Here is a 27,263-nt window from a genome sequence, read left to right on the forward strand (position 1 = left end):
CAGAACTGTTCAACAAAGATTTTCGTTCATTCACAACGTAAATTCTACTCAACAAACAAGAACTAATTGAGTTATCAAATTGTCACGGAATGGCACGCTCTTAGTCTGTTTTTGCTATCGATCGTAGTTGCTTTTAACAGCAAAGTTAATACTTGTACCGGTTCATTAAATGTTTGAACGAGATGTTTTACAGTTGATTTTTATAGTTTACTTTTGCCGCTCGCTTTGCGAAGTTTGTTGGGAAATTGGAAACTTTGTTATGAAGTTGTCAATTACGTTGCGAGTTTTGAGAATATAATTGCGAACTTCGATACAAAGTTCCTAACTTCGGCCCGACTGAACTTTTCAAGTTTGGTAAACAAGACATGTTGCTCGAAAGTCAGCGATTTCTGAACTAGATGATTTTAGAACTGGTCAAGGAAGGTTCAAGTAGCTTGAAGTGCAAGACAACGTTTCGCATCAGCGATCACACAAGTGATTTGCCGATAAATAAATTTTATGCATGTAGAAATTTGGTCAAATTTTAACTTTTCTGTATGAAAACACATATTTAACGATTTCTGTAAGGCATAATCTTCACTGTCTTCAATTTCAAGTCTTCTGCGTTTGTAAACCGGATGAAACTGGATGGTTTACCCATATATAAAATTGATTTTAATCGAAGCCGACGCGACGCGACAGGGAAGACTAATTTGTTCGAGACATGTTTACCGCTCGCGGAACATAAACGTTTTTCATTTTTATGACATTTGTTTCCAACAGTTTAGCGTAGCAAAGCCCTTTTTGATAACATAATTTCAGAAGGTTTTAATAAATTCGGGCCGAAGTTGGGAACTTTGTATCGAAGCTCACAATTTGATTCGCGAACTCGCAACCTATTTGGCAACTTCGTAACAAACTTAATTTCCCAACGAACTTCGCAAAGCGGACGGCAAAAGTAACGACAACATTATTCTTCAAATCTACATTGTGCAAATGTTATATGTAATTTTTACTACGGTCAGGAAAGCTAGCCTCTCCAAACGTACGCTCGAATAAGAAGAATAAAAAGTTAGTGTTGGGCCTTTTGCTCACGGCGTGTGCGTTGTAAGTAGGGGAGCGTTACGAAAAACGTTTTTAATCCAGGGTTAATTCACAACTCACCAATTCCGCCTCCTACAAATCTAAAATCTTCGAACGAAATCGCTCACTACAACTGTGTCAGATTGCTTCCCCCTTATAAACTACAATTTGATTGGTTCTGATAGTACCTGAAATCTGATTGGTGTGACAAACAAACATACTTCACTGACCCACTGACTGACTGACTGAATGATTACACGGGAACATCATGCCGACTAAGAGCTATTTTTGAAAAAATAACTCAATAAACGGCAGAATGCCGATTACATTGATATAAGATATTTTCGTCTCACGTGACTAGCTAAGTCAACTAAGTAGTACAGTCGGGTAGGCATCTGACTGCGGATCGAGAGGTTGCGAGTTCGAATCCCAGAGGAGATAGATTTTTTTTTTACTTTTTTTTTTTCTTTTTTTAACCCATAGCACTAAAATGGTTTGTTTATTATATCGCTCCGTAGGTATGCATTGCAGAATAATTTACATGTAGGCTGTTAAGTAATAACGCTGTAAAAAAATATAATAGACTGATTCAGGTACAAATGTAATATTGCGCTGTTTAATCTGAAAAGCTTTTCCTTTTCTTGGGAACAAGCAGCCACGCACTCGATTTTAGCCAACGCTCTGGTTTTTAGATAGATCCATCGCTTATGAAACCCGATTTAGTTTTCGAATGCTCCTACATTCGACTACATGTACTACGCTAGCTCGAAAGATAGACACGAAAGTCATCGATCGATTAATGGCTCTCAATGTTCACTTTTTCGGCGGTCGATTACGTAATTCTACACGTAATTGTCAGCCATATTTTGTTTCTTTGCTTCTGTTTTTTCTTGTAAACCCCTTTAAATTTAAAAGACTGCTTTTATACGGCCGCCTTGCTACACTCTTTCCACAAGTATATCTGCTGGTCAGCGGAGTTGCAATGATAAGTTTACAGATTATGGACCAACCGACCAACCATGGCTACCCACAATACTCCTGAATAAATTCAGTCGTAAAAAGTAACAATTTTCATATTTGTTAACGGTAAAATTGAGGATTTATCGTGTATCGTGCTAGTGCGGTGTGTTGCGGTTACCTCTCACATCTGATTGGTCGCAAAACAATTAACATTCACGGTTTTCTGGGTTTCACTGTAAGCAGCAGGCAGACAGAAGATATTGAAGATGTTCAGAGTCCGTATTTCGACACTCTTCAAACAAAGGCACACGAGTTAAACCTGTTTTAGAGACTTGAGTACTATATTAAGTAGTTTTTTTCATTAATTTTATCTTAATTTTTTATTGCACAAATTTGTGCCCTGCTTAAAAAACTATAGTGTGCAGTTCAGTACATTAAATACAGTAAAAACCCGCGTATAAGAACCTAGGTTTTTTCCAGTTAGCCTAAACAGGTTCTTATATAAATGGTATTTAGTGTAAAATTAGGCTAACTAGGTTCTTAATTAGGTTCTTAACTTTTGTTCAAGAAATAATATAGAATTTTTAAATGATCTGGCCTTTAATGTCCAATAATAGTATTCTTGGAGGCTTCGGTAAGCAAAATACTAATAATAATAATAATACTATTTTAATCTGATTCTGTAAAAAAATCAAACCTTTACTGTAACTATAATGTGTACAGACTGTGTTATAGATTAATATATTTTTGAGGAGATTATTTTTTTCTTTTTTGAAAATAAGAACCTGTTTTAGAATTTTAGCCTAAAATGGTTCTTATGTGAAGGGTGCTTAAAAATGAAATTTTAGCCTAACAGGTTCTTAAATGTTAGGTTCTTATACGCGGGATTTTACTGTAATAGGACCTACATGTGACTCATACCCGTTCGTCGAAAGAGAAAGACTGAGCAAATGCAGCCAAAAGCAGGGGGGCAACGGAAATTTGGAGGGCTCAGCACTGCCCCCCCCCCCTCTCCCCTCCACGATTTGGTGTCGAAAATATCGCGAGCGCATTGGTTTGGCAAGATATTCCCTTTCGTGAGTGAGTTCAAACATCTTCGAAATTTCCCTGAAAGTATTCGGGAAACTTCGATTATCTTCGGAAAAGTTCGAAAATGATCGGAAACGTTCGTATGGCCTTCGAATAACAATCGGAAAATCTTCGGTCTAGAAAATGCTCAGAAAACAAAAAGTTGCCAATCATGAAAACCTGCCGAGTATTTTTTAACCTGCGATCAGGCGTTCTTTTTTCTTTTTACGTAGGTAGGGAGGGTATGATTTCAGGTTAAGTATTTTTGGGACAGTCTCCCCCCACCAACCCACGTTCCAAAACGCATATAGAATACATACAGAATTTTATGCCATTTAATAATCAATGAAATATAAATACATTTAACTGCAAGATATTCTTTATTTCATCTCTATTTCTGTTTCCCATTGGTTATAAAAAATTATAATAAATTCATTCTGCATCACATACAAAAGGCCATTCATTAGCTGGTATCCCAAATCTATACACTACAAAATATTTTTTATTACTAATTACTCTCACTCTTAAGTTCAAAAAGCAAATGTAGGTAAATGTCCCACAAAATGTGTTCTCGTTGTTGTGCCTATTTTAAGATAATTTTTAAAATGTTACACATTTTAAGTTACTATATTTATAATTTTTTGGTATCACAAATGAAGGATGAGCTTGCAAAACATTTCGATCATATAAATATATACCGTATATAAGCACAGGGCACAGAGGAGTCAAGTTTGTCCGCAATTCAAAATCTCTACCGTGCAAAACGACCTTCTGGTGATATCGTATTCTGACAATGGTCGCATGGGGCGAAAAAATCGTCGTCCAAAGGGCATATCACCAGACCAGACGATCTGTAAACGCATGACGGCGTTGTATCACGTACGGCTCACACGATCGCTTTGAAAAGCTTTTGAAGGTCGTTTTGCACGGTAGAGATTTTGAATTGCGGACAAACTTGACTCCTCTGTGCCCTGTGATATAAGCACCAACATTTCTGCATTTGCCCCGGGGGGTACTCAAAAAAGTTTTGTAAGGGGAGGCTCCGCCCTGAGGTCCAACCCCTTACCCTTTTATATACCATTTTGACCCCTCTCGTATACCTTTTACTGAAAAAAGCTACCCCTTTCATATACCAAAAAGACATGGCACATGGCTAAAACAGGAATTCTTGATGTCATTTTTATGAAGTGTTTAATAAATTTAAATGATACAGCCATAAGTCGGTCTGTTCGAAATATTTTAATTGAAGGCCCTTTTAAATACCTAAATGACCGATATCCCTACCCTTTAATACACCTAAACTTGTGAAATCCCTACCCTTTTATATACCTGAAGCATGAAAAAGGTACCTCTTTTGGGCGGAGCCTCCCCATATAGGCCATTATATGGAGTACCCCCCCCCCCCTCGGGGCATCTGCATCCCGTGTGAAGAAATATGTGACACTTTATGCTTTGCCATACTATTTTGAGGATTCATTTACAATAAGAGCACTTTGTACATGTATGTTGGCGATCTTTCACCAAGCCAATTAAAATGCCAACATATCTTCCTCTCCCTGTTCAGCAATAAATAAATAATTTATACATTCATTTAATATATATTTGTATTTTGTTCATTTGAATTTGAAGAAAACATTTGACTGCAGCAAGTTTTTCAATTTCAAACAAGTACTGGCCACAGTTTAAAATGCACCCTAAAGGCTGGTTCTCAGATGATCGCCCCGATCGTTTCTATTGCATCGACCGTTTGCAAATACTGAGCCGATCTTAGGCAATCAAAGCAAGTGGAAGCGATCACCGGGGTCTCATATGATCGTTTCGAAAAGACCTACAAAAAACAATCATTTTAGCCCTAGATTCCACACAATGGCAGCCTTCAATGAAAGAGCAAAACTCGTGGCCTTCTATCTTCTCAGTTATTGTAGTTTTATGACGAAGAAGGGAAAGCGAAGAGCTACATGTAGAAGGATAGAACACGGGTGATCCAAGCGATCGTGATCGCCCAATCCCCGCAGACGTTAGCGATCGTCTGTGCAACGTTCTCATATATCGCAAGAAAACTTTTTGAAGTGACAGAGGCGATAAAAACGATCGGGGCGATTATATGAGAAGCAGGCTTAAAGAAAGAAACTCAAGTGCGCATAATTATACGCTATCTTGGGCCATGTACATTTAGTTCAAATTCCAAATCATCATCTTCATCCTCGGGCATCATTGAGTCTCCTGGCAGCAGCCCCTTTAATTCAATGCCACCATTCATCAGCTCTTCAACCTTGTGCTGGTTGAACTTTGAATTATCTGCATCTGAGAAGAAGGAAAAAAATTCAAATATTCCAGCAGCAATCAGATTTAACCTCTTTTCTATATATGCCACAAAAACTTAAATTTAGAGTGGACCGTATTTATTCCATTAAGCGCTCTGGGCGCTTGTTAAATTTTTGGATTTTGAGAGTGGGCGCTTATTTGAGGTGGACGCTTATTCAAAGCTGGGCGCTTATTAAATTCTCACCGTTTTTAGCAAGTAGTTCATTTATTTTGCAAGAAACAATGTGTAATAACTAAACGTGAAGATGTACCAAAGCTGAATTTTAACTGTTCATTGAAAGTTTCAGTAAAAACTGAACAAACTTGGTCTTCGGGATAGTCTCTTAGTAGTACGTAGTCAATTTCACTCTCAACTTCAATAACAATCAAAATTCCTCTTGTGCCCTCAATATAGGGGGGTGGGGTGGGGGTTGGGTGGGGGTGGGCGCTTATTCGAGGCTGGGCACTTATTAACTTTTCCTACCTACAGGGTGGGCGCTTATTCGAGGTGTATGGTTATTCGAGGTGGGCGCTTATTCGAGGTTGGGTAATTGGCATAAAAAACTGTTTCAAAATAAGCTGACAAGCAATGACTCTAAAACATGTTTCCTAACTTAGTAAACATAGAGATTATTACCACAAAGAACACCTCAATGGTGTGTAAAGTTAAAAGGAAATGCTGTCAGCACAAAACATTAAGTGACTGTTGAATACTTGTATTTCTTTGTTAAGGACTGATGAGAGATACAATTATTGCAAGAAAGGTGCTCTGATTAAACGTTTTGATCTGTACATTTACTCCACTTACAAAATTATTTCATTCCCTATCTGGGTACATCTTATTTTGACTTGATGCTCTGTGGTGACTTTGTCGGAGAAGGGTGGACTTATATATCCAGGGTCTTAGAACTGGAATATTTTCTTTTCTTAGCAAACAGTCAGGCCCACAATCAGGGGAATTTTGTGGCAGTGGTACATGTTAAACACAGTTTTCACTTTCCTAACCTTTTGTCGCCTTGATCACCACATGAACACTTATTCCAATGAGACACAGCACAAGTCCAAAAAAGTTCACAGTTGTCATTTTGTCACCAGCAAATTCAGTGGCAAGAGATAATGTACAGATTTCCTAAAAAAAATTAATTAAAAAAATGATTGAGGATCATTAGAACTCATTAGCTGGTTTCTGTGACGTAAAGCAAATGCATGTAAGATATTGCTACTCCTGATGAGTTCACAGCCTCCATCACAAGTTGCCTTTTCGCGCACTACTTCACTACTTAAACCTTCTAATCTGAACTAAGCAATTCTGTGCCCTAACTTGAAACCCTGGCAATCATGCCAGTTTATAATTACATCATATTGTTTAGGGATTGTTTATGTCTTAGGTGTTAAAAAGGCTCAAACACATGCACATAACGGCTAATTCATTCAAGTATTTAAAGGGGTTACTGAATCCAAGAATAAAAAAGGGATGCAGCGGTGTGCAGTACAATGAGTTTCTAAAAGGGGTACTAATTTTTTTCCAGGGATGATAATAATTATATGAAAAATGGTATACAAAAGGATTTGGATGTCAGGGCGGAGCCTCCCGAAGTAAAACTAGGTTGAGTACCCACTCCCCCCTCCCCATCCTAAGCCCAACCTCACCTTAAATATTCCTGATATGGAAAGCGTTAAACTCGATGTGTGGGAAAGCAACAGAAACTCTGCAACACTGATCATAAAGGCCAGGAAACAGCCAAACATCACCATGGAGATGGTCACCCAGAGAATAGAGCTATCACGAGCACTGAACACCTGAGGTGAGAGAGCTAAACTCTGTCCTGCAACAAACAGCAAACAAGTGTTAGGAAGGCATTGTTCTATAAATTATGGCAAGATAATGTCAGTGCCTTGGTCGGTAAAGATCACTACAGAGAGCTGAGAGCTGCATCTTGAGTGGCTCAGAAATCTGATCCTTGCATGACAGTCTCTTCTGCAGGTGTTGTAGACAAAGTTAAGGCCTGATTTTGCTGTCTCTGCTTCCTCCATTGTTTTCTGCCCTACAACTGTTGGTTGTACTTTTCCTCGGCCCATTTCACCCCTTCTCAGAGTGTGTGGCACCAGTCACTGTGGTTGTCTGCAAGCAGTTCCCAGCTGTCTTGGTCATTGCCTGTGAGTTTCAGGACACACTTGCAGCTTGCAGACATTTTTGAAAAACAGAGCTGGGTGGCCTGCTAGGCAGTGTACTGTGGCCACCTTGCCATGCATGACATCCTTTGGTATGCGACTGATAGTTTTACACTTTGCTCGGCATTGCACACGAGGAACAAACTGTAAGTACTCTATTGCTTACCTTCAATATAAAAGGCCAGGGGAATGAGCGTTAGTGTCATAAATGGCTGGAGATGATAGAGTGTATCAAGAGGGTTATGTAGACCTGCAAGAAAAGAATTTAAGTTACAGTATTGTATTACACAACAGGTGCATGAAAATTTTGGCATAATTTATATCTTACACCAGCAATGCAGGTACTAACAAAGACTAAATAAAAAGGACTAAAAGAAAATAAATGTTAACAGTTGATGTTTTCGCATCATTGAGATGCCATTCTCAAGACTAAACTAAATTAAATATGTGATGTGCAAGCACATTGCAAAAATAATTCAGTTTAATCTTGAGAATGGCATCTTGATAATGTCAAAACACCGACTGTTATATTATTTTTGCATGTCTATGCATAAGCAAATCTCTTACAGGTGTACTAGTAAAACGTGACTCGCAGGGCCTCGCGAAGCTCTGGGTTGGGGAGGGGGGAGGGTGTTATAAGTAAGGAGTGGATTATTTGAACCGGTGATTTGTTATTGTTGCCTAGTAATGGGCATGGCCGCGACACCGACACCCTCGTTCCCAGGGTCTACTTCGCTTTAAAGATGGCGGCTCTTTCTGATTCGTAAAGAGGTATAAAGCGTTGGGAAGCGCAGGCTATTTTCAAAATCAGCGACAAATTATTGGATAGTCGCATTTTGGACATTAATTTGATGGCATTAAAAAAAAAGAAGAACGAACAGCAGGAGGATTCGAAGCCTCCGCCCGCCCGCCTCTGATGGCGATGAAAGGTTTATAGCCTGAATAGGCGTTGAGGGAGTATTATGTGGAAATCAGTGTTATTTTAATCCGAAAAGAAAAACGATAAAAATGAAAGGCTCAGGATTCGAACCGACAAAAAAAAAAAAAAGAAAAAAAAACCCTAGCCGGATTCGAATCCCCGACCTCAGTTCCGAAGATCTGATTTCAAGTTCGACGCCTTACCATTAGGCCACCAGCGCGCGGCGGCCGTGTGACGTCATTTCCGCCACACACCAAGCTCACAAATATAGAAATATATATGACCCTAAACTCCACACGAGATTTCATCCCGCCTGATCCCTTTGAGGGACAAAATTATACACCCCGCTACGTTCGGCCTTCGGCCTCGCTTCGCGAGGAATAAAAGAAAAAAGTTATCAGATTGATAAAATACCTAAATCTTCTTTCTGAGTTAAAATCTGTGCCAATGTCCATCGTAAACCACTCAGTCCTGATGCAGTCAAAGCCTTAAATTGAATTTTCAAATCACCACCAACATGAGACCAATCCTCACAGGAACTTACAATAATATTATTATTGTATGGGTATGGATACTTTATGGAGTAGTAACACATTAGGAGTAAGGAGCAAAGTTTTGGCCTTAGTTTTTGAGATTGGAAGGGGGTTTTAGGTCTCAGTTTTTGAGTTTGGGGGGAGTCTAAGGTCTCAGTTTTTTAGATTTAGAGGGGTTGTAGGTCTTTGTTTAGATTGTGTGGGGGTATTACATGTAGGTCTTAGTTTTCAAAATTGGTAGGGGAATCTTTGGTCTTAGTTTTTGAGATTGGAAGGGGGCCTTAGTTCTTAGTTTTTTAGGCTGAGAGGGGATCTAAGTTCTTGGTCTTAAACACCCAAAAACATACCAAGACAAATCCTTCAGCACTGAATTCTGTGGACTCAAAAGTGAAGAGAAACAAGCCACTGGCAATTAACAGAATGACGGCCACAAGTGAAAAGTTCTGTCAAACAAAATAATTACAGAGAAAAAAGAAAGTTAAGTACATTGTATTTCAATTATTGGCATGGAAGCTAACAATTTGTACCTAAACTCACTCAAGAAAAAGAAACTTACTCTTGGGCGGCTTTGACTGTAAAGGCTAACTACCATTTATTTACAGTGCGAGTGATTCCATAATGGTATCATAAGTTGAGAAGAGCAATAACTATAGTTCAGTTTTTTTTTCAGAGCTACCCTAAATTTATAAAACGTTGCAAAAGGTTGTATCTTAACATGCTGATCATTACCCAGTAAGAAAAAACAGGGTTCTCTGAGTTTTTTTTTAGTTATTACCCCTAAAAGCCAAAATTGAGGTTGTCTTTGCATTAAATGGAAACTCCGAAAAAAAAATCTGAGCTCCAGAGGGGATTTGAACCCACAACCCTCTGTGATCGTTGTTTCAAATCCGAACTGGAGATCGGATTTGAAAAAATTTATCATGCTGTATTTTTAAAGGTTGTTTTGGCAAGTTTTACTGTTGCTATGGCAACCAATAATTTATCTGCCAATGATTGGAAATTCGTTTGATACCACTATCTTAGCATTACGTGTAACTGATTAATAGTGGTAGTATTGACCCATCAAAGTATTAGGGCTGGAAAATGCTGAAAACCATTGTCAACCACCTTAAAAAACAGAGGCGATAAGGTAACTTAGACATGCCTACAGGTATTTTGTATTACAATCAGTAAGGGTTGCTGCACTTACCCACTGCTCCAATCTAAAAACTAGAGCAAACATTAATATGAAAATGATACTTGTAGATTTTGTCATTGTATACCTGAAACAAAATACCAAAGACATTGGTCAAGCGTTTTACTAGTAACACTTATTAACCAACAAAATCAAGGGTAAAAAAGCTGGCACGCATGTAAGTTAAGTCTGCATCGAGCCTTGTGGCCCATACAGGCAGGAGCTTATCTTGGTTTCAGTAGCATGAAGCAACTAGGAGTATTTCTACTCCCTCCTGGATGGGCTGCTAGTCGATCCATTGCAGGGTTACCCCCCAGTGTAAGTTTGCCGGTACCCATTTATACACCTGGGTGAAGAGAGGCACTATGACACTAAAGTGTCTTGCCCAAGAACAGAATACAATGACCCCAGCCAGGGCTCAAACCCGGCCTGCACGATCCAGCATGCTAACCATTAGGCCACTGTGCCTCCTATTTGCTACGCATGTATGTTATCTGCCTCATTTCGTAATTTCTTTATTAAGTGAAAGAAAAAGTGCTCCACACTGAAAACTTTTGTGGCAAATAAATAAATTCTGATAAGTAATTTCTTGGATATAGATTTTGTTATGAAATTTAGCGATATAAAATCACGACGTTTCAACCTCTCCGAGGTCATTTTCAAGTGCGAATAAAAATATAAAGTTAGCATAAATATATTAAAATAGTAAAATAGGCAAAATTGTCACGAACGCTGAAAAGCGGTAAAATATGTAAAAATAAGTGACAAAATATTAATGAAGTTAAAATGGTTAAAAACTAAAAATACAGAAACAATAAGAGTAATTAAAAAGAAAGAAAATCTTGAGAAGCAAGACCCAATCAGAATCGTGCTGCCTTTCGAAGACCAGAAATCTGCAAATTCGGTCCGCAGACAACTTGGAGACCTCAGCCGGAAGATCAAGGTAGACATCAGCCCCGTGTACACGAGTCGGAAAATCAAGGATGAAATCAAAGTGAGGGAAGACAAGCCACCCCTTGTGAATCAACAATGCGTTGTGTATAATTTTCAGTGTAACCTGTGTGATGCAGGGTATGTCGGATACACGTGCCGACATCTTCACCAATGGATTGAAGAACATAAGGGATCGGCCATTGGTACTCACCTAAAGGAACAACACGATATGGCCCCAGATGACATTGCGCAGTTTTTTAGAATTTTGAAGAAGTGTCAGAGCAAGTTTGACTGCCTTATTTATGAAATGTTTTTTATCAAAGAACTGAAACCAACTCTGAACAAACAATGCGATTCCATCCGCGCAAAACTATTTGTTTAGTTCCGTTTTTCTTTTTAATTACTCTTATTGTTTCTGTATTTTTAGTTTTTAACCATTTTAACTTCATTAATATTTTGTCACTTATTTTTACATATTTTACCGCTTTTCAGCGTTCGTGACAATTTTGCCTATTTTACTATTTTAATATATTTATGCTAACTTTATATTTTTATTCGCACTTGAAAATGACCTCGGAGAGGTCGAAACGTCGTGATTTTATATCGCTAAAATTCATAACAAAATCTATATCCAAGAAATTACTTATCAGGATTTTGAAACGCGATAATCAGCTTCACTTGTTCAGGAGACTTGAGCAGTGTAGCACAAAACAAGTCAACTGTGAGACCGCAGTTGAATTCTTAAAGCTTTGTCAAAACTTTGATCTGACACCGACATTCGCAAGAGTCGACAAGACCAAATCTGAAAAATGGAATAGATCTTCCACTGATTTTGAGCGGAATGTTATTGCTGAAGAGCTTAGCCAGAAAACCAAACAAACTGCGGAGTTGAAGAAGGAAATCAGTGATGTTTACCAGGAAATCAAGGAAGAATGCTCGCCGCTTCGCTTCATCTGCATTCTGAAAACGATCGTAACCCTTCGCAACGAGCAATACCAACACCTAATGAGTGGTCATACCAAAAAGATCTCAAGACTTCTGGCCGCCGATACGAACATCGATGAGCACATCAAGAACATATCCTCGTACAGGCTCTCGTTTTTCCAAAAGCTGGTATTGTGTCGAGGGCTTAACTTTTCTCTCCCACAACGAATATCACCGAGAGAAATACTGGCAACCTTTGAAAAGGCATATTGGAAACTAGAACCGAAGCTTAGCAGCGACGATAAAGAATTAGCAGCAGCAACATTACGATCGATTGCCCTTAATTACAGCGAACGCAAAGGTCCAGCACCACCTAAAGCAATGCTGCGAGCAATAGGCCAGCTTAAGAAGAGAGATGATATCGTTGTTACCAAGCCTGATAAGGGCTCAGGAGTAGTCGTGATGGACAAAACTGACTATGTGCGTCTGTTGAAGGAGTCATCCATTAATGACGAGACAAAGTTCACGCCTGTAGGCCTTGAGAGACCAAGAACACGAGGAAGACCTCCGAAGCATTTCCATCCATTGCTTCAGAAAGAGAAAGAGTTATCCTCGGTGGTACAAAGAATCTTGCCCAAAGCTATTGCTGATTCAGTAATCCAGAAAGGCTCGAGACTTGCCCATCTTTATGGTTTGCCAAAAACCCACAAGAAGAAGCTAGCCATGCGTCCGATACTGTCGGCTACTGGAACATACAATTACAAGCTTGCAAAGTGGCTGGATGAAAAGTTGAAACCCTTGTCCGTCAACGACCACACCGTAAGTGACATTTTCCAATTCGCCAATGAACTCAATGGGATGGAAATCAACGACCATGACATCTTAGTGTCATATGACGTATCTTCACTTTTCACCAACGTACCTGTAGATGAAACCATTGAAAACATCGCAGAAAGAGCCTTTGAAAACGACTGGTTTAACAAAGAACACAATCTTAACATCACGAAGTGGGATCTGATTGAGTTGTTACGAGTTGCGACGAAAAATCAGCTTTTCCAGTTCGAAGGAAGCCTTTTCGAACAGGTGGACGGTGTTGCTATGGGTTCGCCACTGGGACCTCTCATGGCTAACACATTCATGTGCAACATCGAGAAACAATTAGAAACCAGAAACGAGATGCCTGCCTTCTACAAACGCTATGTCGATGATACGCTTAGCGCAATGCCTGATGTAGAAACAGCCTCTGAGTTCTTAATTACGTTAAACAACAGTCATCCTTCTATCAACTTCACAATGGAGCTTGAAGAAAATGGCAGACTCCCCTTCTTGGGAATGGATATCATCAGAAATGGATGCCATTTAGACACGAAGGTGTACCCAAAGCCTACGGACACCGGGCTATTGTTACACTATCATAGCCATGTGGATGTAAGATATAAACGATCACTATTGAACACCATGCTCAACCGTGCATTCAAGCTCTCTTCTTCGTGGAAATTGTTTCATCAAGAGTGTGAACGCCTCAAAGTGACCTTTTCCCGTCTGCGCTACCCAGATGAACTTGTACAGTCAACCATCCGTCAATTTATTGAGTCTAAAGTGTCCGAGGGTGCACCTACCCAACAAAACGATCTTGAGAAGCAAGACCCAATCAGAATCGTGCTGCCTTTCAAAGACCAGAAATCTGCAAATTCGGTCCGCAGACAACTTGGAGACCTCAGCCGGAAGATCAAGGTAGACATCAGCCCCGTGTACACGAGTCGGAAAATCAAGGATGAAATCAAAGTGAGGGAAGACAAGCCACCCCTTGTGAATCAACAATGCGTTGTGTATAATTTTCAGTGTAACCTGTGTGATGTAGGGTATGTCGGATACACGTGCCGACATCTTCACCAACGGATTGAAGAACATAAGGGATCGGCCATTGGTACTCACCTAAAGGAACAACACGATATGGCCCCAGATGACATTGCGCAGTTTTTTAGAATTTTGAAGAAGTGTCAGAGCAAGTTTGACTGCCTTATTTATGAAATGTTTTTTATCAAAGAACTGAAACCAACTCTGAACAAACAATGCGATTCCATCCGCGCAAAACTATTTGTTTAGTTCCGTTTTTCTTTTTAATTACTCTTATTGTTTCTGTATTTTTAGTTTTTAACCATTTTAACTTCATTAATATTTTGTCACTTATTTTTACATATTTTACCGCTTTTCAGCGTTCGTGACAATTTTGCCTATTTTACTATTTTAATATATTTATGCTAACTTTATATTTTTATTCGCACTTGAAAATGACCTCGGAGAGGTCGAAACGTCGTGATTTTATATCGCTAAATTTCATAACAAAATAAATAAATTAACAAATAAATAAACTCAGTTTTTTGCAGTCAGATGAAGTATCACTTTTTTACTTGTAGGGCTTATATCAGAAGATAGCAGTGTGTAGTAAGTTGACAGATGGAATGATACATACTAGTTATGCAACACTTTCTCGTGGTGTACTATGTAATATCCCACGAGTCACTTGTATTTTCTTGAAATACAAATGACTCGTGGGATACAGTACCGCTCGAAGATAAGCGAACCACTCAACGCGTTCTCAACGCATACCACAAGAAAGTGTTGTGTAACTATTTTATACCATGCCATAAAAAATACGCTTACTAAATTTCGTTGAGAATACAATCCCGGCGCACAATGGGAAGGTTGGGTTGAATACCATCGAATATACAACGGCTTTCCTGTATTCTGATTGGCTGTATTTTCTATGGCATGGTATACACCCCCAGTATATTCCGTCTGTGCAACAGCTCCAAAAGCTTGTCCTAATATAACTCTGAGAGACATTCCTGGGAAACATATTTTTAGATCGTTCTGGTATATCACTTATAAAGCTTTCTGTTCACTCTTATATTAATTAATTATCTAATAAATTAACTACAATGATTATTTAACACCTACAGTGAAACTGTGATGAACATTAAGCTCCAGTTGGAAAAGCCAATATCAAGAGCACAAGCTATTGCTGTAAAAAAATAAATATTAAATGATCAACGTTTAGAAACAAACCCTGGTCAACATAAATTCACTGTGAATGCAAGCTAAGAGAAGTCAAATATATGCGTCATCATTTAAATTTTTTGATTTTTATTTTTCATCACCTTATATTCATTATTATTATTAATAATCTAAAACAAAGGAAAATGAAAAACAAACTGAATTAAATCTAAACCACATGACAAAATATACATAGAACCTTTAGATAAAAATGTGAACAAAAATGAACTTGTAATGCCACTTAACACGTACATGTTAATATTCTAAAATGTTACAACTGGTCAAAGACAGGTTTCCACACTTCAGACTAAGTATTACTGTTACTGTTCTTCACCAGTCCTATATAAACTTCAAAAGTGCTTTTCTCTTTGACTGACAAGTACATGATTTAATAGACATGTCAAATTTTATTAAAAATATTTTTAACAGATTCTTACCTGTGGGTAACACTCTTTTCATGTACACAGACCAAGGCAAAATGATCCTTCTCTTTTCTGTCTTAAACTCCCACAGAAGTCTCAAAATTGCAGCAATGACGAATACCATTGCATAATGTACCACTGAGACACTTAATGGGAAATGGAACCTCTGAAATGAAAACAAAAATCAACCCACTGAGTGATATTTTGTGTTAAAATATGTTGTGATTTGACACTAGAGCAACCCAATGGCTGACTAATACAGTCAACTCCCTTTATAACGGACATCTTCGGGACCACCATTTGGTGCCAGTACAGGAAGTCCTTACTTATGAGAGTTATTTTCAGTAACTCTTATTTGCCAGGGACTTCAACTCCTGTCTGTAAAAACAGGGTGTCCTTAATAGCCAGGTGTCCGTAAGGCGAGAGCTGACTGTAGTAGTAAAGGTAAAATCTGTATATGAGCCTAGTGGCCCATCAGGTCAACTCCTGTTTCCTGTTTTGGATTGCACAGGTTTTGATGCACCTTTCCACTGGCAATGTTATAAAAGATTTGTTTTATGCTTTTACATATAGCTGTGCACTATCCAGTTATGGTGCACTTGGCAAGTTTAGAGTGCACTCTCGGCTATCGCCTTGAACAACTCTTGTGCTTCTTTTGTGCTCTCCAAACTTCCCGCATACATCCATACATGTAACTCGATACTGCACATGAGCTGTGCTTTTGTTTTCCAATATTAATGATAATTAGATTCTAGTACAAACACTGTAACTGTTATCAAATTGTTAAGGCATTAACAAAAAACACTTAAACTAGGGCTGAACGAGAACCTAAGCTAACATAAGTTAACTTAACATTTTAAGATGAATGAAAATGTATGAGGATACGATTGCTACAAACCTTCAAAAGCCATTTGTTATAAAATGTTAAACTGATGGAAAAAATGTACATAAACAAAATGTAACCGAGAGTCCTGAAGGCTCCTGCCAACTGTTGGAAACCAAAGAGCTTTTTCGCCATAAGAACAGCCAACTGAAGCGATAAAGAAAAATTTAAGCTTAGTAGAAATTAAGCTTATCGATGGTGACGTGGCTTGGTGTATGAGGCGAATTTCGGAATTGTACTTGATCCCGGATACTCTACAGCACTGCTCAAAGATGTTGATGAATTCATTTTCAATTGTAGCATGTGTCTTTGAATACTGTAGTCTCTGTTAGCAAGGGAATGTTATCGACACGAAATCACGCGAAGACACCACTTCGGCCACCATATTGCTTAGTAACCTCTCAAGTCTTTTCCGATATTACACGGCTACCAAGGCAACGAAAAATAGGTCCGCACCGCAAGCAAAATCTTTCGTGATGAGATCTGGTAGCCCTGAACCAGCACCTGCAGTACAATAAATATCATTTTGGGAAATATATTAAAAAAATAAACATTGTAAGGGAGTACTAATCAATTTTAACAAATATACCCGAAGTCGGCCACCATATTGCTTAGTAACCTCTCAAGTCTTTTCCGATATTACACGGCTACCAAGGCAACGAAAAATAGGTCCGCACCGCAAGCAAAATCTTTCGTGATGAGATCTGGTAGCTCTGAACCAGCACCTGCAGTACAATAAATATCATTTTGGGAAATATATTTTTTTAAAAAAAACATTGTAAGGGAGTACTAATCAATTTTAACAAGTAACTAGAAATTAGTTTAGTGTGGATAACTCGGGAAGTACAGGCGGAAACAGTTGTTTTAAACGCTGAGGCAAAGAATCGGCTTTGTAGTAATCTAGATGATAAGTAATGATTAGGCGCAGTTTCGTGAAATATCGTGTTTCATTATTGGACTGTTTTTAGCCAGTGCATACAGGAGCCAATAACTACATATTTTCTTGATTTTACCCGATATGGTTCAATAACAATGTTTTGACGGGTCAGGGCATTTAAAGGCCGTCGGAAAGTCAGTAAAAAAATGCCGCCTTTTTTAACGTCCGCCGCGGCAGTGCGGACTTTATCGACCACTTTAATTGCGTGCTGTGAGTTAAGCATTGCATGTTATGAAGTATCTATATTGCCTCTCATTTTGACTTAATTTTGAGCATACGTATAATTATTTTTGATTTTTGAACACGGACGCTTTCGCACCAAATTGTTCACTCTTTATAACAACAAAACATGTATGACGGTGATCCGGCGAACATGCAAATTTACATAAGTGCAAATGTTTGAAATAATGCACTGAAATTATGCTAAGGCAGAGATGGTCGCGAATTAATATAATTCATATTCGGGATAATCCGAAAACACAATCTTCTTTTGTTTTTGATCGCTTTGCCATAATTTAAATTGAGCTTTCTAGTTAATGCAATTCAAACTTTAGGTACTCGCTGACATGAAATGAGGTCTTTATTGAAATCTACCGTTTATGTGCAAGTAGGTAAAATACTTCTTCTTAATTCAACTCGTATGTAGTGCGATAATCCAAAAATAAAATACATAGTGCGAAAATTGGCGGCATTATATATTTCAAAAACTGGAACTGGAATGCTTTCAAGCTTTTTCACCTTTTGTATTCATTAATTTTTGCTTTCCGTATGTTTTATTTGGTCAGTTCATTATAACATGCAAGATATCGTGTCGGGTTTCAAGTTGGCAATGAATTTCGAATAAAGTTTTTTGTAGAAGGCCTCAATAACATACAAAGAAAAATTGGAAGAACTTTGCCGTTACTAACGTAAAAGGAAGCATACAAAATTGCTTTTCAGTGTGTTTTATTTGGTCAGTTTTATTATAACATGCAAAATATCGTGTCGGTTTTCAAGTTGGCGATGAATTTCGAAGAATTTTTTTTTATACAAGGCCTCAATAACATACAAAGACGAGTTGGTCAGACGTTGCCGTTTCTGACGAAAAAGGAAGCATACAAAATTTCTTTTCCGCAGTGTGTTTTATTTGGTCAGTTTTATTACGACATGCAAAACTTCGTGTCGGTTTTGAAGTTGGCAATGAATAAAGTTTTTTGTAGAAGGCTTCAATAACATACAAAGAGAAGTTGGTCAAACTTTGCCGTTACTGACGTAAAAGGAAGCACACACAAAATTTATTTTTCGCAGTGTGTTCTATTTGATCAGTTTTATTATAACATGCAAAATATCGTGTCGGTTTTGAAGTTGGCAACGAATAAAGTTTTTTTGTAAAAGGCCTCAATAGCATACAAATAACATACAAATTGGTCAAACTTTTCCGTTACTGACGTAAAAGGAAGCATACAAAATTTCTTTTATTTTCGTCTTTTTTTAAAGTAAGTCGAGGCTCTCCGGCTTCTATGTACGTAAGCTAATTCTTCGAATAAGCTTTTTTTCTTCGGCTAAATTTACTTATCTATGTTGCAACCAGATATCTTCGAAGTAAACTTTCAGATGTTTGAATGCTTTACAAGAAAAAAAACTCTTATATAAACAAACACGGCTAATGATTTGCCAAGGAGAGAAAAACACCTGTCAATTAACTGCTTTGTTACTAGAAAAATAACTGACAAGTTGAAGCAATGATTCAAATAAGCTCAACTTGTTCGTGTTGATAAACTTCATTTAAATGGTACACCCCAAGCCTATCTTTTGTCTTGACTAGGAAACATACCAGCGTCAATTGGCATTCTTTTTGCTTAATGTGCGCAGATTCGGAGATTATTTCGTATTCAGAATTACTTAGTTTTAGTTGAAAATAATTATTTCAGTCGTAGATTGATCTCCAAAACGCCACCGGTTCCTGATATTGACAAAAGGTTGTATTTTCAACGTGCAGGCAATGGTAACATCTGCTTTTGGAATGTCATATATTTCTCCGAATTTCCGATGAACATTGTCCTACATGTATTTAAATGAAGCCAGAAACGAGATGTTTCTTATAAACGGTTCTGTCAAGCAGGAAGAGCTTCGAACCAAGATAGCATGCAGAAAGACTGGTTTGAAAACACTTCAACTACAAGGTAAGAATGTTATTTGCTGAACGGTTTTCTTCAACTTGACAGCTACAGTCTCAAGTTTGCACCAATATTCATAATATATTTGTTACCCGTATTATTAATTAATGGAAAAATAAAAGAAGTAAATGAAATTAAAAAACAAAGCAAGTTATGAAGCACTGAGTGAATTATGAACCACTGAAAATTTACTGCGTTCTTTTGCAAAAAAATCATAATCCAAATTCTTTACGACATTTTTGCGACAGCGCGCAACTTATTACAGTGCATTACTACATTTTTCTAATATGCTAGCTACATTTTACATGAAGAAAGTTCTCTTTTATCCAGAAAGTGAAGATTTTAAATTATGAATATTCTGTTTTTGACAACTAATCTTCCTCGTCTGTCATTGCAACGAGAAATACACTGTTTATACAACATGTGACACAATCGGACATATGAAAACTACATACTGAGACTGCTATGTAATTACCTCAAAACGAAAATTTGAGACTTTGAATTTAAGTTAAAATGATTTTTAATTCTTTTTCTAAGCGAAGAAAGCTAGCAAAATATTATGTTGGGATCGAAAAGTATATTTTTTGGCTATTTCTATTTTTTATGATATTTTGTTTGATTGAAATATTTCATTTTATCTCTTGTATGTCATTCTCCATTAGTTTCTTTTGTGAATGTTAGTTTACTTTCATGTCATTTCATTCCAATTCCAAGACAACATTTCAATTCAGTTTATATATTACATTCCCTTCTTAAGGTATCAGTTACGCTAAAATTGGACCATTTTGAAATGTATTATTTTCTATTTTGTTTTGTGAAGATAGAAATTCTTCATTGTTAAAAACGGGCTCCTCGGAGGACGGAAAAATTTGAGAAAATTAAAAACCCATTTCTTCCATTAATTAAATATTTCTTTCAGTGTGTCAAAACTAAATAAACCTGCATCAAAAAGTCACGTAACGGCAAATTTTCGACATCTTCAAAGACAACACATAATAATTAGTGTCAGCGTTTTCGAGAAAGAAGATCCCGTAAAAGGAAAGGTCAAAATTGTTCAGTGTTTTTGATCTGGTGAAATGGGAACTTCTCTCTAGTGATCAGGACACATTGCTTGAGCTGTACGATCGCGAGTTGCACATATTTTAAACTTCCATCGACTATGCCATGAATAGCCCAGCTGCTCTCATTTTTGAGAGCACGATTTCTTTGGGGATAACAGCACCTTTGCCTGTTGCAATTGCATCGTCAGTTTATTCAGGCTTTCGGCTCAGTTAAATATACTTCAAATCTACTCCTGCGTTTGATGAAATACGCATCATCTATTTCAGGTAAGTGTGCGTGAATACTCATGCTAAAGGCTTGGAGAGGAAAATATTTTTTTCCCGACATATAAATGCTGATAAACATTAGCGACCGCTTTGTATTTGATACGAATTCTGTTGTCTAAAAGAAGATGAGCATTTATCGATCGACTTGTAATTAATTCTACCGGCACGTTTTGTGTATTTTGTTTCTTTCATCAGTCCGGAAGAACGCCTCAAAAATGTTGTCCCCAGTATCTCGAAAGCAAAAATTTCTATGAATTAAGCGCGCATTTGTTTTCTTTTGCAACGAGTTTTCTCTCTTTTTCGCTGGCTGGCGAGAATGTTGGCTACAATACGCTGGCAATAAGGTGCAGGGGATTTTTTATATTTTCTTCTCCCTTTAAAAATGGTTGTTTTTATTAACCCTTGAAGTTAAAAAAAACCCGACAAGTACTAAAATTCCCCGACACAGTTTTCTTTGGAGAAGGTTTCTCATCCAGTGGACGTTAATAGCTCTTCTGTTCGCTTAATCTTTGCTTCTGAATGCGAGCCAATCTACATTTGAAAATCGATTGCTATAGTCAGTAAATTTTCCAACTTTGGTTGAGAGTGAACTTTCAGAAAATATCTTTCAGAAAATGTCTTGCTAAACGTTTGACCTTACGCAGCGCCAATTTGGGGATATAGGTACTGCTGATAACTTGATTCGTTATATTTCATGATTTTGATGAAATTGACTTTGGTCTAGGTAATTTTTACTACTATAGTCTACAATATACACTATAAGCAAGGAACTACATGTATATATTACCGTAAAAAGCTACACGGGGATAACATAAAACTATGATATGTAATAAAAAGTCAACTGATTATTCATGCGTACAGTGAGCACAGCTGTGAGCAGTCCAAAGTACTATTTGCGGAGTGTTGCATATAATTATACACTGAGGTCTCAACTCTGTTCTGACTCTTTTGTACCTTATTCTTACTAATTTTCATAACGCAAAATGGAAAAAGTTAGGCAAACGTTTCAGCCAAGTTGTTTTTATAGCCGTAGGTTATAGCCGTAGGTTAATTTCTATCCGCAAATTAAAGTTATATCTTTCTTTAGATGTTCAAATATAATGTTTTTATGGGTTTAGTTGCCCAACACTAATTTCAGAACAGTTGCGCCTTTCTTCCGTCATATCTTACTTTCAGTATAGTTTCTGGGGTCCTGAGTTCGCCTGAAATTAACAAGAAAAAAAGTTAACAGAAAACGATGACCAATTTTGACATCAGTATCAGAGACAGTTAAACTTGGCTCCAGGTCTTTAGGAAATAAAGCAAAGAATTAAGTGTTTTAATCTTCCCTCAATGTTTTGCTCTTCTTGGCCTTTATAAGCAAAACGAAAACAAAATGCACATTTCAAGTACTAGCTAGACTTTTCTTTAAACAGCCATCCAATAAAATCAGCGAAGCCATAAGTGTACTTTTTACTCTGTCATCAACAAAGCAACTGTATTGGTCTACATCTGCTTGAACTTAAAACTAAAGTGACAACAGATAGATCTATTACATCAGAATTATTGTTTATGGTTAAAATGTAGGAAGTGCCTCTCAGTTGGAAAGCAAGAGGCCTGTTATGCTTTAATTTCGTGAAAAGTTGGTGCCGTTTTAATCAGATTTATTTCAAGGGACTCTGACTCCGAGTGATTTTGAGAAATTCTGAGCTCTGTCGGGTTCGTATTCGCGTAAGTTTCTTCTTAGTTTCCGAATCTGGCGCGTGCAAACCGGTTCTCGTGGGTAATTTTAAAATACTCATGACAACTGCCTTGAAAAGTGGCCTTTTCAATCTTCGTGAGTCTTGTTGTGTTGCATGTATTCTTAACATACAAACCTCGTGACACTATATGTTTCATATTTTCTTTTTGTCTAAATGTACTGCCTTGGCAAACTTTAAGGGCTTCATTGTCAGCCATTTGCAGCTCGGTTAAAAAAGCCATTTTTTTTCAGAAGGACATTTTCCACTGTATTTGGTAAAAACATCGCACTACAGTCCTGTTTTGGCCTTTTTGAAGGCGTTCTCTTTGCTAAACGATGCTTGAAATTGCTAAAATGGGATTCAGTGACGGATTCCGGCCGTTCCTTGTTACATATCCCACTACAAAGCGATAGCAATCCAGTCTGATTTTAGTTGAACGTGTCATTTCTTAGGGGAAAGTGAAAAACTTGGAGCAAAATTTTACGATCCTTGCTATAGGAAATGTGAGATAATTTACTTACGCCTTACAAAAACTTACCGCAATTTGCAAGACTACTTTCCACCACCGGTGATAAGATTTCTTAAAAAAAACGGTCGACAGACTGCTTGCAATTATGTGTCGTATGACTGCTTTCAAAGGCGGGCCAGACCGCAAGATTCTTTTCAATCACCGCTTGTACGATTTCTTACAATTACCTTTACAATTGGCGATGGGCACTTTAAAAATGCCGGCCACATGCATCTTTTCTACCGCCGGTCGCAAAACTCATTTTACAGGTCATGCAACCGAAAATGTAACGAGTCTTATAATCGACCTTCTGCTATAACCTACGACCGTCGATTTTAGCCTTCATCAAGTAGATCATAAAGTAGAGATCAATAGGCCCTCACAACAAGTTCAACTAAGGATTCCTTTATTAGTTACTCGAACTAAAACATTGAAATCAATTTATTGGACTTTTTTAAGTTAATATTGGTCTCTACTCCTTTCTGGTGTTCGAAAATTAAACCATGCCTTGGCTGATACGCAAAATTAAAACTACTAGCGAAACAAAATTTCATTCGAATACCTTATTATTACTGATTCAAGTTTTCGCGGGAACTTAACGGGCTTATTTCGCGGCACTTAATTTTCTCGATTAGGCCAAAAAATAAGTCAAAACAATTAAAAATATGTCAGAAACGTTAAGAATAAATTTTCGCGCGGGTCTTTAATCTTGCGATATTTTTGAAAAACGCGAAAATCTTTTTTTTTTTTGGAAAATGAACTTACGTAACCGTGCTCTCTAAGCTGCCGAAATCGGGTTTAGCGACTTAGTGACGTCAATTGTTGTATTCATGTCCTAAAGCGCTGTAGATTCTCTTTGTTTTCATTTGATCTGCTAGATCCTTCGTATTTTCGCGATTAACCAGCTTGCTCAAAATGTTTGTCTGCATTACAGACGATGGAAGAATTATGGGAAAAGTTCATTTACTGAAAATGAGTGCGACAGGTAGGAAGAGTTTCTTCATGTTTAGTTCACCTTGAGTACGGCTTGAGTACACGATTATTCAATACGGGACACAAATGAAAACTTCAAACTGCTATGCAATATGTCGTTGCCCAGGCCATAATTTTCCGTTTAAAATTACAAAATGGTAAATAGCTCTGCTCTCTGTTAAGTGCTAGAAAAATAATTAATCTTTGAATGGAAAACTGAAGCATCAATGTTCCACATTTATTTTATTTTCAAACAGTCCAAAAAGGTGCTTTGGACTCTCAACTCGGCGACTTCGCTCTCGAAATGTTTTAAAACCAGCGTTTTGTACCAAGTAAACTGAGATGTAGCTGTTGCTTAACTGATTCTGGATTCTTTACGATTATCCCAAGTTAAAATACAGTTAAAAATCAAAGTTAAAATACAGTTAAAACCCGCGAGTAAGAACCTAACATTTAAAAACCTGTTAGGCTAAAAATTGCAAATTATATCCCCTTTTTATAAGAACCTATTTAGCCTAAAAATTGGAAACAGGTTCTTATTTTCAAAAGTTGATTAAAATGTCTTTTTGAGAAAATAAGTTTGGACACAATATTAATGTTCATGTATTTTATTTTATCTTCTGAATGATTAGTGCTTCATTTTTACATAAACACTTGTGTGGTATGCAAATTTTGTACGAGGAACAGGCCTAATACCGCTTAAAGTTCTATTAGCAACAATGTAAATTTTCTTCAGAAGATAAGAACCCACCCATTAAGAACCTTAAGGACGTTCGCGCTAATTGTTTAGGCGCATCTTTACTGCGCACGTTATTCTTGTCGCAACATCACACACGTCATGCATCGAGTGCGTTTTTTTAGGCGAAACACTAAACTGCCAATAATTTACAGCCGATAGTTTCCTTCGAAGTGTTTCAACATTCATTTGTTCCTGCAGTACCGAACTTAAGAGATGTCAAAACGTCCATAAGTAAGAAATTCGTAGTAGCTAGGGCAGAAAAAAAGAGACTGAATTTGAGTCAATCTGCTTGTATGACCTTTCACCCCACAAACCCTGACTGAGTCAGGCTCTCTAGTAGCTCTCTCTCATGGCCTGAAAAAATGGTTCAACATCTTAGTTATATTAAACAAGGTTCCACCAGTGTTCTTCCGTAAAATGATGAGCAACAGAATGTAGCTGATATCACTAAGCGAAAAAAACAAGGGTTGTGTCTGTAAAGCAATCTTTTCAGCAAAGTGCACAAAAACAAGGAATAATAAACACCCGGGCCTTGTGTCGGCCTGTGAACGTTAAACAATTTTACTGATTTTTTGATAAAACTTATAGCTCTGGATTTTTTTAACACAAGAATTACTTGGCAACATTTTCTTATAACTATAGTAATAGTTATATTGATTAGATTTATAAAACCAAAAGGGCATACATATTACGCAATATTTATACTAATATTTTAAGATTCCTATGTCCTGGGTATTTTTAAGATAACTACAAAGTTATGAAAGGTTTTCGTTTTTGCGATGGGGGGAGGGGGGGATGAAGGTGGTTAGGCTTGGGCCAGCGTGATTTTTGTGGTCTAGTTTTGTCCCAAGGCGGCGTTATCACAATATGGCTATATTCGCACCTCCCCATCCGTTTGAAACCCGAGTACCCCCTGGGCCTTCCACTAATAAATTCTATTTTGTTCCATAGTGAACTTGACAACTAGCTCTGCCTGTTCTGCGATGATCCTCGTGTGCGTTTATGGATGAATCTTAATGTCAGCCAAGACTAGACATAATGTTAGAAGAGAAGGCAAGGACTGTGTTACTGCTACTGATCCTCTTCTCCAATGAGCGATCAGTTACGATTGGATTGCGCCGGAGTCTGCAGAGGGACAACCATTCACAGAACAGGATCCATCTGTCGCGACAATATTTCAAGCCGCTCCGTCAGTCCTTAAAGTCAAAGACAGGAGATGAAAAAAATTTTGGATTTCCGTCCATAAATCGGCTTCACAAGCTTGTATATTTAGCTAAAAATATTAATACCAACAGAAATCGCCGTGAAATTAGTACTCGAGCATCCGCTGAGCCTGAACAAATCCCAGACTCGAACCCAGAACCTCGGCCCGAGTGGCAAACCGCGATTCCTACATGGGGGAGGGCCTGGGGCCTACATATCTATCTGTTTGCTGTGGTTTATATCTTAATCGCAGTAACGTCTGGAGTTGGACTCGCCGTGGACGTCCTCACGAATCACGGTATAAAGGGACTGAAACTGGCTTTGTACCTAACATTCCTGTTTTTCGGCTTTTCACGAGCGATCATATTGTTGGTCGATCCTTACAACTCGCAAGGAATCCTGGACTCCTTCAGTACGTACCTCACGTGGTCACTTGGCTTCCCGTGCGTCCTCACGGCCCTCGGCCTCCTGCTGCTGGTGTTTGTAGACGCTACCAACATGATGAATATCGCACCTCCTCGATTTCAAAAATTATCCACAGCGCTTGGGGTGATGGCTGTCAACGTAATTACTGTTGTTGGAACAGATCTCGCCTTCCTACTCACCCAGAAACTCCTCGCCCTGGTGGTAATATGTCACGTGTATTTTGTCTTCTTTGGCGTGTTCCTAGCAGCTGGTTTCTTCCGGGTAGGATTTCAACTATCCTCGAACTCGGCAGCGAGCATATATGGAGACACAGGACTCCAACGGCTTCGATTTCTCGTTTTTATAACAGCCGTGCTCAACTTGATTTTCATTGGAACCCAGGTCTACTCAGTTTTTGACTTTGTTCTTGGGTCTGGTGCTCCCAGTGCGTGGCCGTGGTACGCTGTACAGACGTCACTGCGGGCGCTTGAAGTGAGCATGTGTGTTGTGATGCTGCTCATTACATTTAACAATAGAGTGAGATCACCAGCGGCCCGTTTAAGGAATCTCCCGAATCGATTCCGCGTCGCCGTTTCTCCGTTTCGCGGAGAAGTGGCTATAGACAGCTAGCATAACGATAAACGCCTTTAGAAACGAAACGTCGAAACTCGCGTTTTTAAATCGATAAATTAAATTTATCAATTCGAATAGTACTTTATACAGCTGAAGATAAAGTATAGTGCAAGAAACTTGTTTCATTCTCGAAGAAATGAACCTAGGATTTTTATTCCGTGGACAAAATAAAAGAATAATGTGGCTTGTAACTCATTCCTAAGGTATAAGCATTGAATAAGTATGATAGTGAAAAAAAAAAAACAAGCGA

At 38.0% G+C, this 27,263-nt stretch overlaps 3 protein-coding genes across 4 annotated transcripts; 2 read left to right on the plus strand and 1 right to left on the minus strand.

The window, feature by feature from the left end:
• Positions 1-4,077: 4,077 nt before the first annotated feature.
• On the minus strand, positions 4,078-16,797 carry LOC144651521 (solute carrier family 35 member C2-like). Its single transcript, XM_078511484.1, has 10 exons — positions 16,427-16,797; positions 15,544-15,694; positions 15,011-15,074; positions 10,208-10,280; positions 9,366-9,461; positions 8,900-8,972; positions 7,733-7,816; positions 7,045-7,220; positions 6,400-6,523; positions 4,078-5,394 (listed from the first exon to the last, which is right to left on the minus strand). The coding sequence occupies exons 1-10, from the start codon at positions 16,544-16,546 to the stop codon at positions 5,243-5,245; spliced, it is 1,113 nt and encodes a 370-aa protein (XP_078367610.1). The 5' UTR covers positions 16,547-16,797; the 3' UTR covers positions 4,078-5,242.
• On the plus strand, positions 12,416-14,155 carry LOC144652402 (uncharacterized). Its single transcript, XM_078512413.1, has one exon. The coding sequence runs from the start codon at positions 12,431-12,433 to the stop codon at positions 14,153-14,155; it is 1,725 nt and encodes a 574-aa protein (XP_078368539.1). The 5' UTR covers positions 12,416-12,430.
• A 2,510-nt stretch (positions 16,798-19,307) lies between the features above and the next one.
• Positions 19,308-27,263, plus strand: LOC144652403 (uncharacterized). Of its 2 annotated transcripts, none has more exons than XM_078512416.1 (2): positions 19,308-19,510; positions 25,724-27,263. In XM_078512416.1, exon 2 carries the CDS (start codon positions 25,811-25,813, stop codon positions 27,008-27,010), a length of 1,200 nt encoding a protein of 399 aa, XP_078368542.1. In that variant the 5' UTR covers positions 19,308-19,510; positions 25,724-25,810; the 3' UTR covers positions 27,011-27,263. The 2 variants fall into 2 exon arrangements, with proteins under 2 accessions (XP_078368542.1, XP_078368541.1); XM_078512415.1 differs by lacking the exon at positions 19,308-19,510 and adding an exon at positions 20,739-20,832.

The sequence above is a fragment of the Oculina patagonica genome, chromosome 4, assembly GCF_052425735.1.
Source record: "Oculina patagonica isolate OP01 chromosome 4, crgOcupat, whole genome shotgun sequence".
NCBI lineage: Eukaryota > Metazoa > Cnidaria > Anthozoa > Scleractinia > Oculinidae > Oculina > Oculina patagonica.

Excerpts from the sequence above, each read along its gene's own strand:
- LOC144652402 (XM_078512413.1), top strand. The coding sequence starts at position 12,431 with ATGCTGCGAGCAATAGGCCAGCTTAAGAAGAGAGATGATATCGTTGTT.
- LOC144652403 (XM_078512416.1), top strand. The coding sequence starts at position 25,811 with ATGTTAGAAGAGAAGGCAAGGACTGTGTTACTGCTACTGATCCTCTTC.
- LOC144651521 (XM_078511484.1), bottom strand. The coding sequence starts at position 16,546 with ATGGCGAAAAAGCTCTTTGGTTTCCAACAGTTGGCAGGAGCCTTCAGG. Across the intron at positions 8,973-9,365 it reads GTGCTGAAGGATTTGTCTTG|GCTTTGACTGCATCAGGACT; the intron begins GTATGTTTTTGG and ends ATTCAATTTAAG. Across the intron at positions 5,395-6,399 it reads GGTGATCAAGGCGACAAAAG|ATGCAGATAATTCAAAGTTC; the intron begins GTTAGGAAAGTG and ends CCTTCTTCTCAG.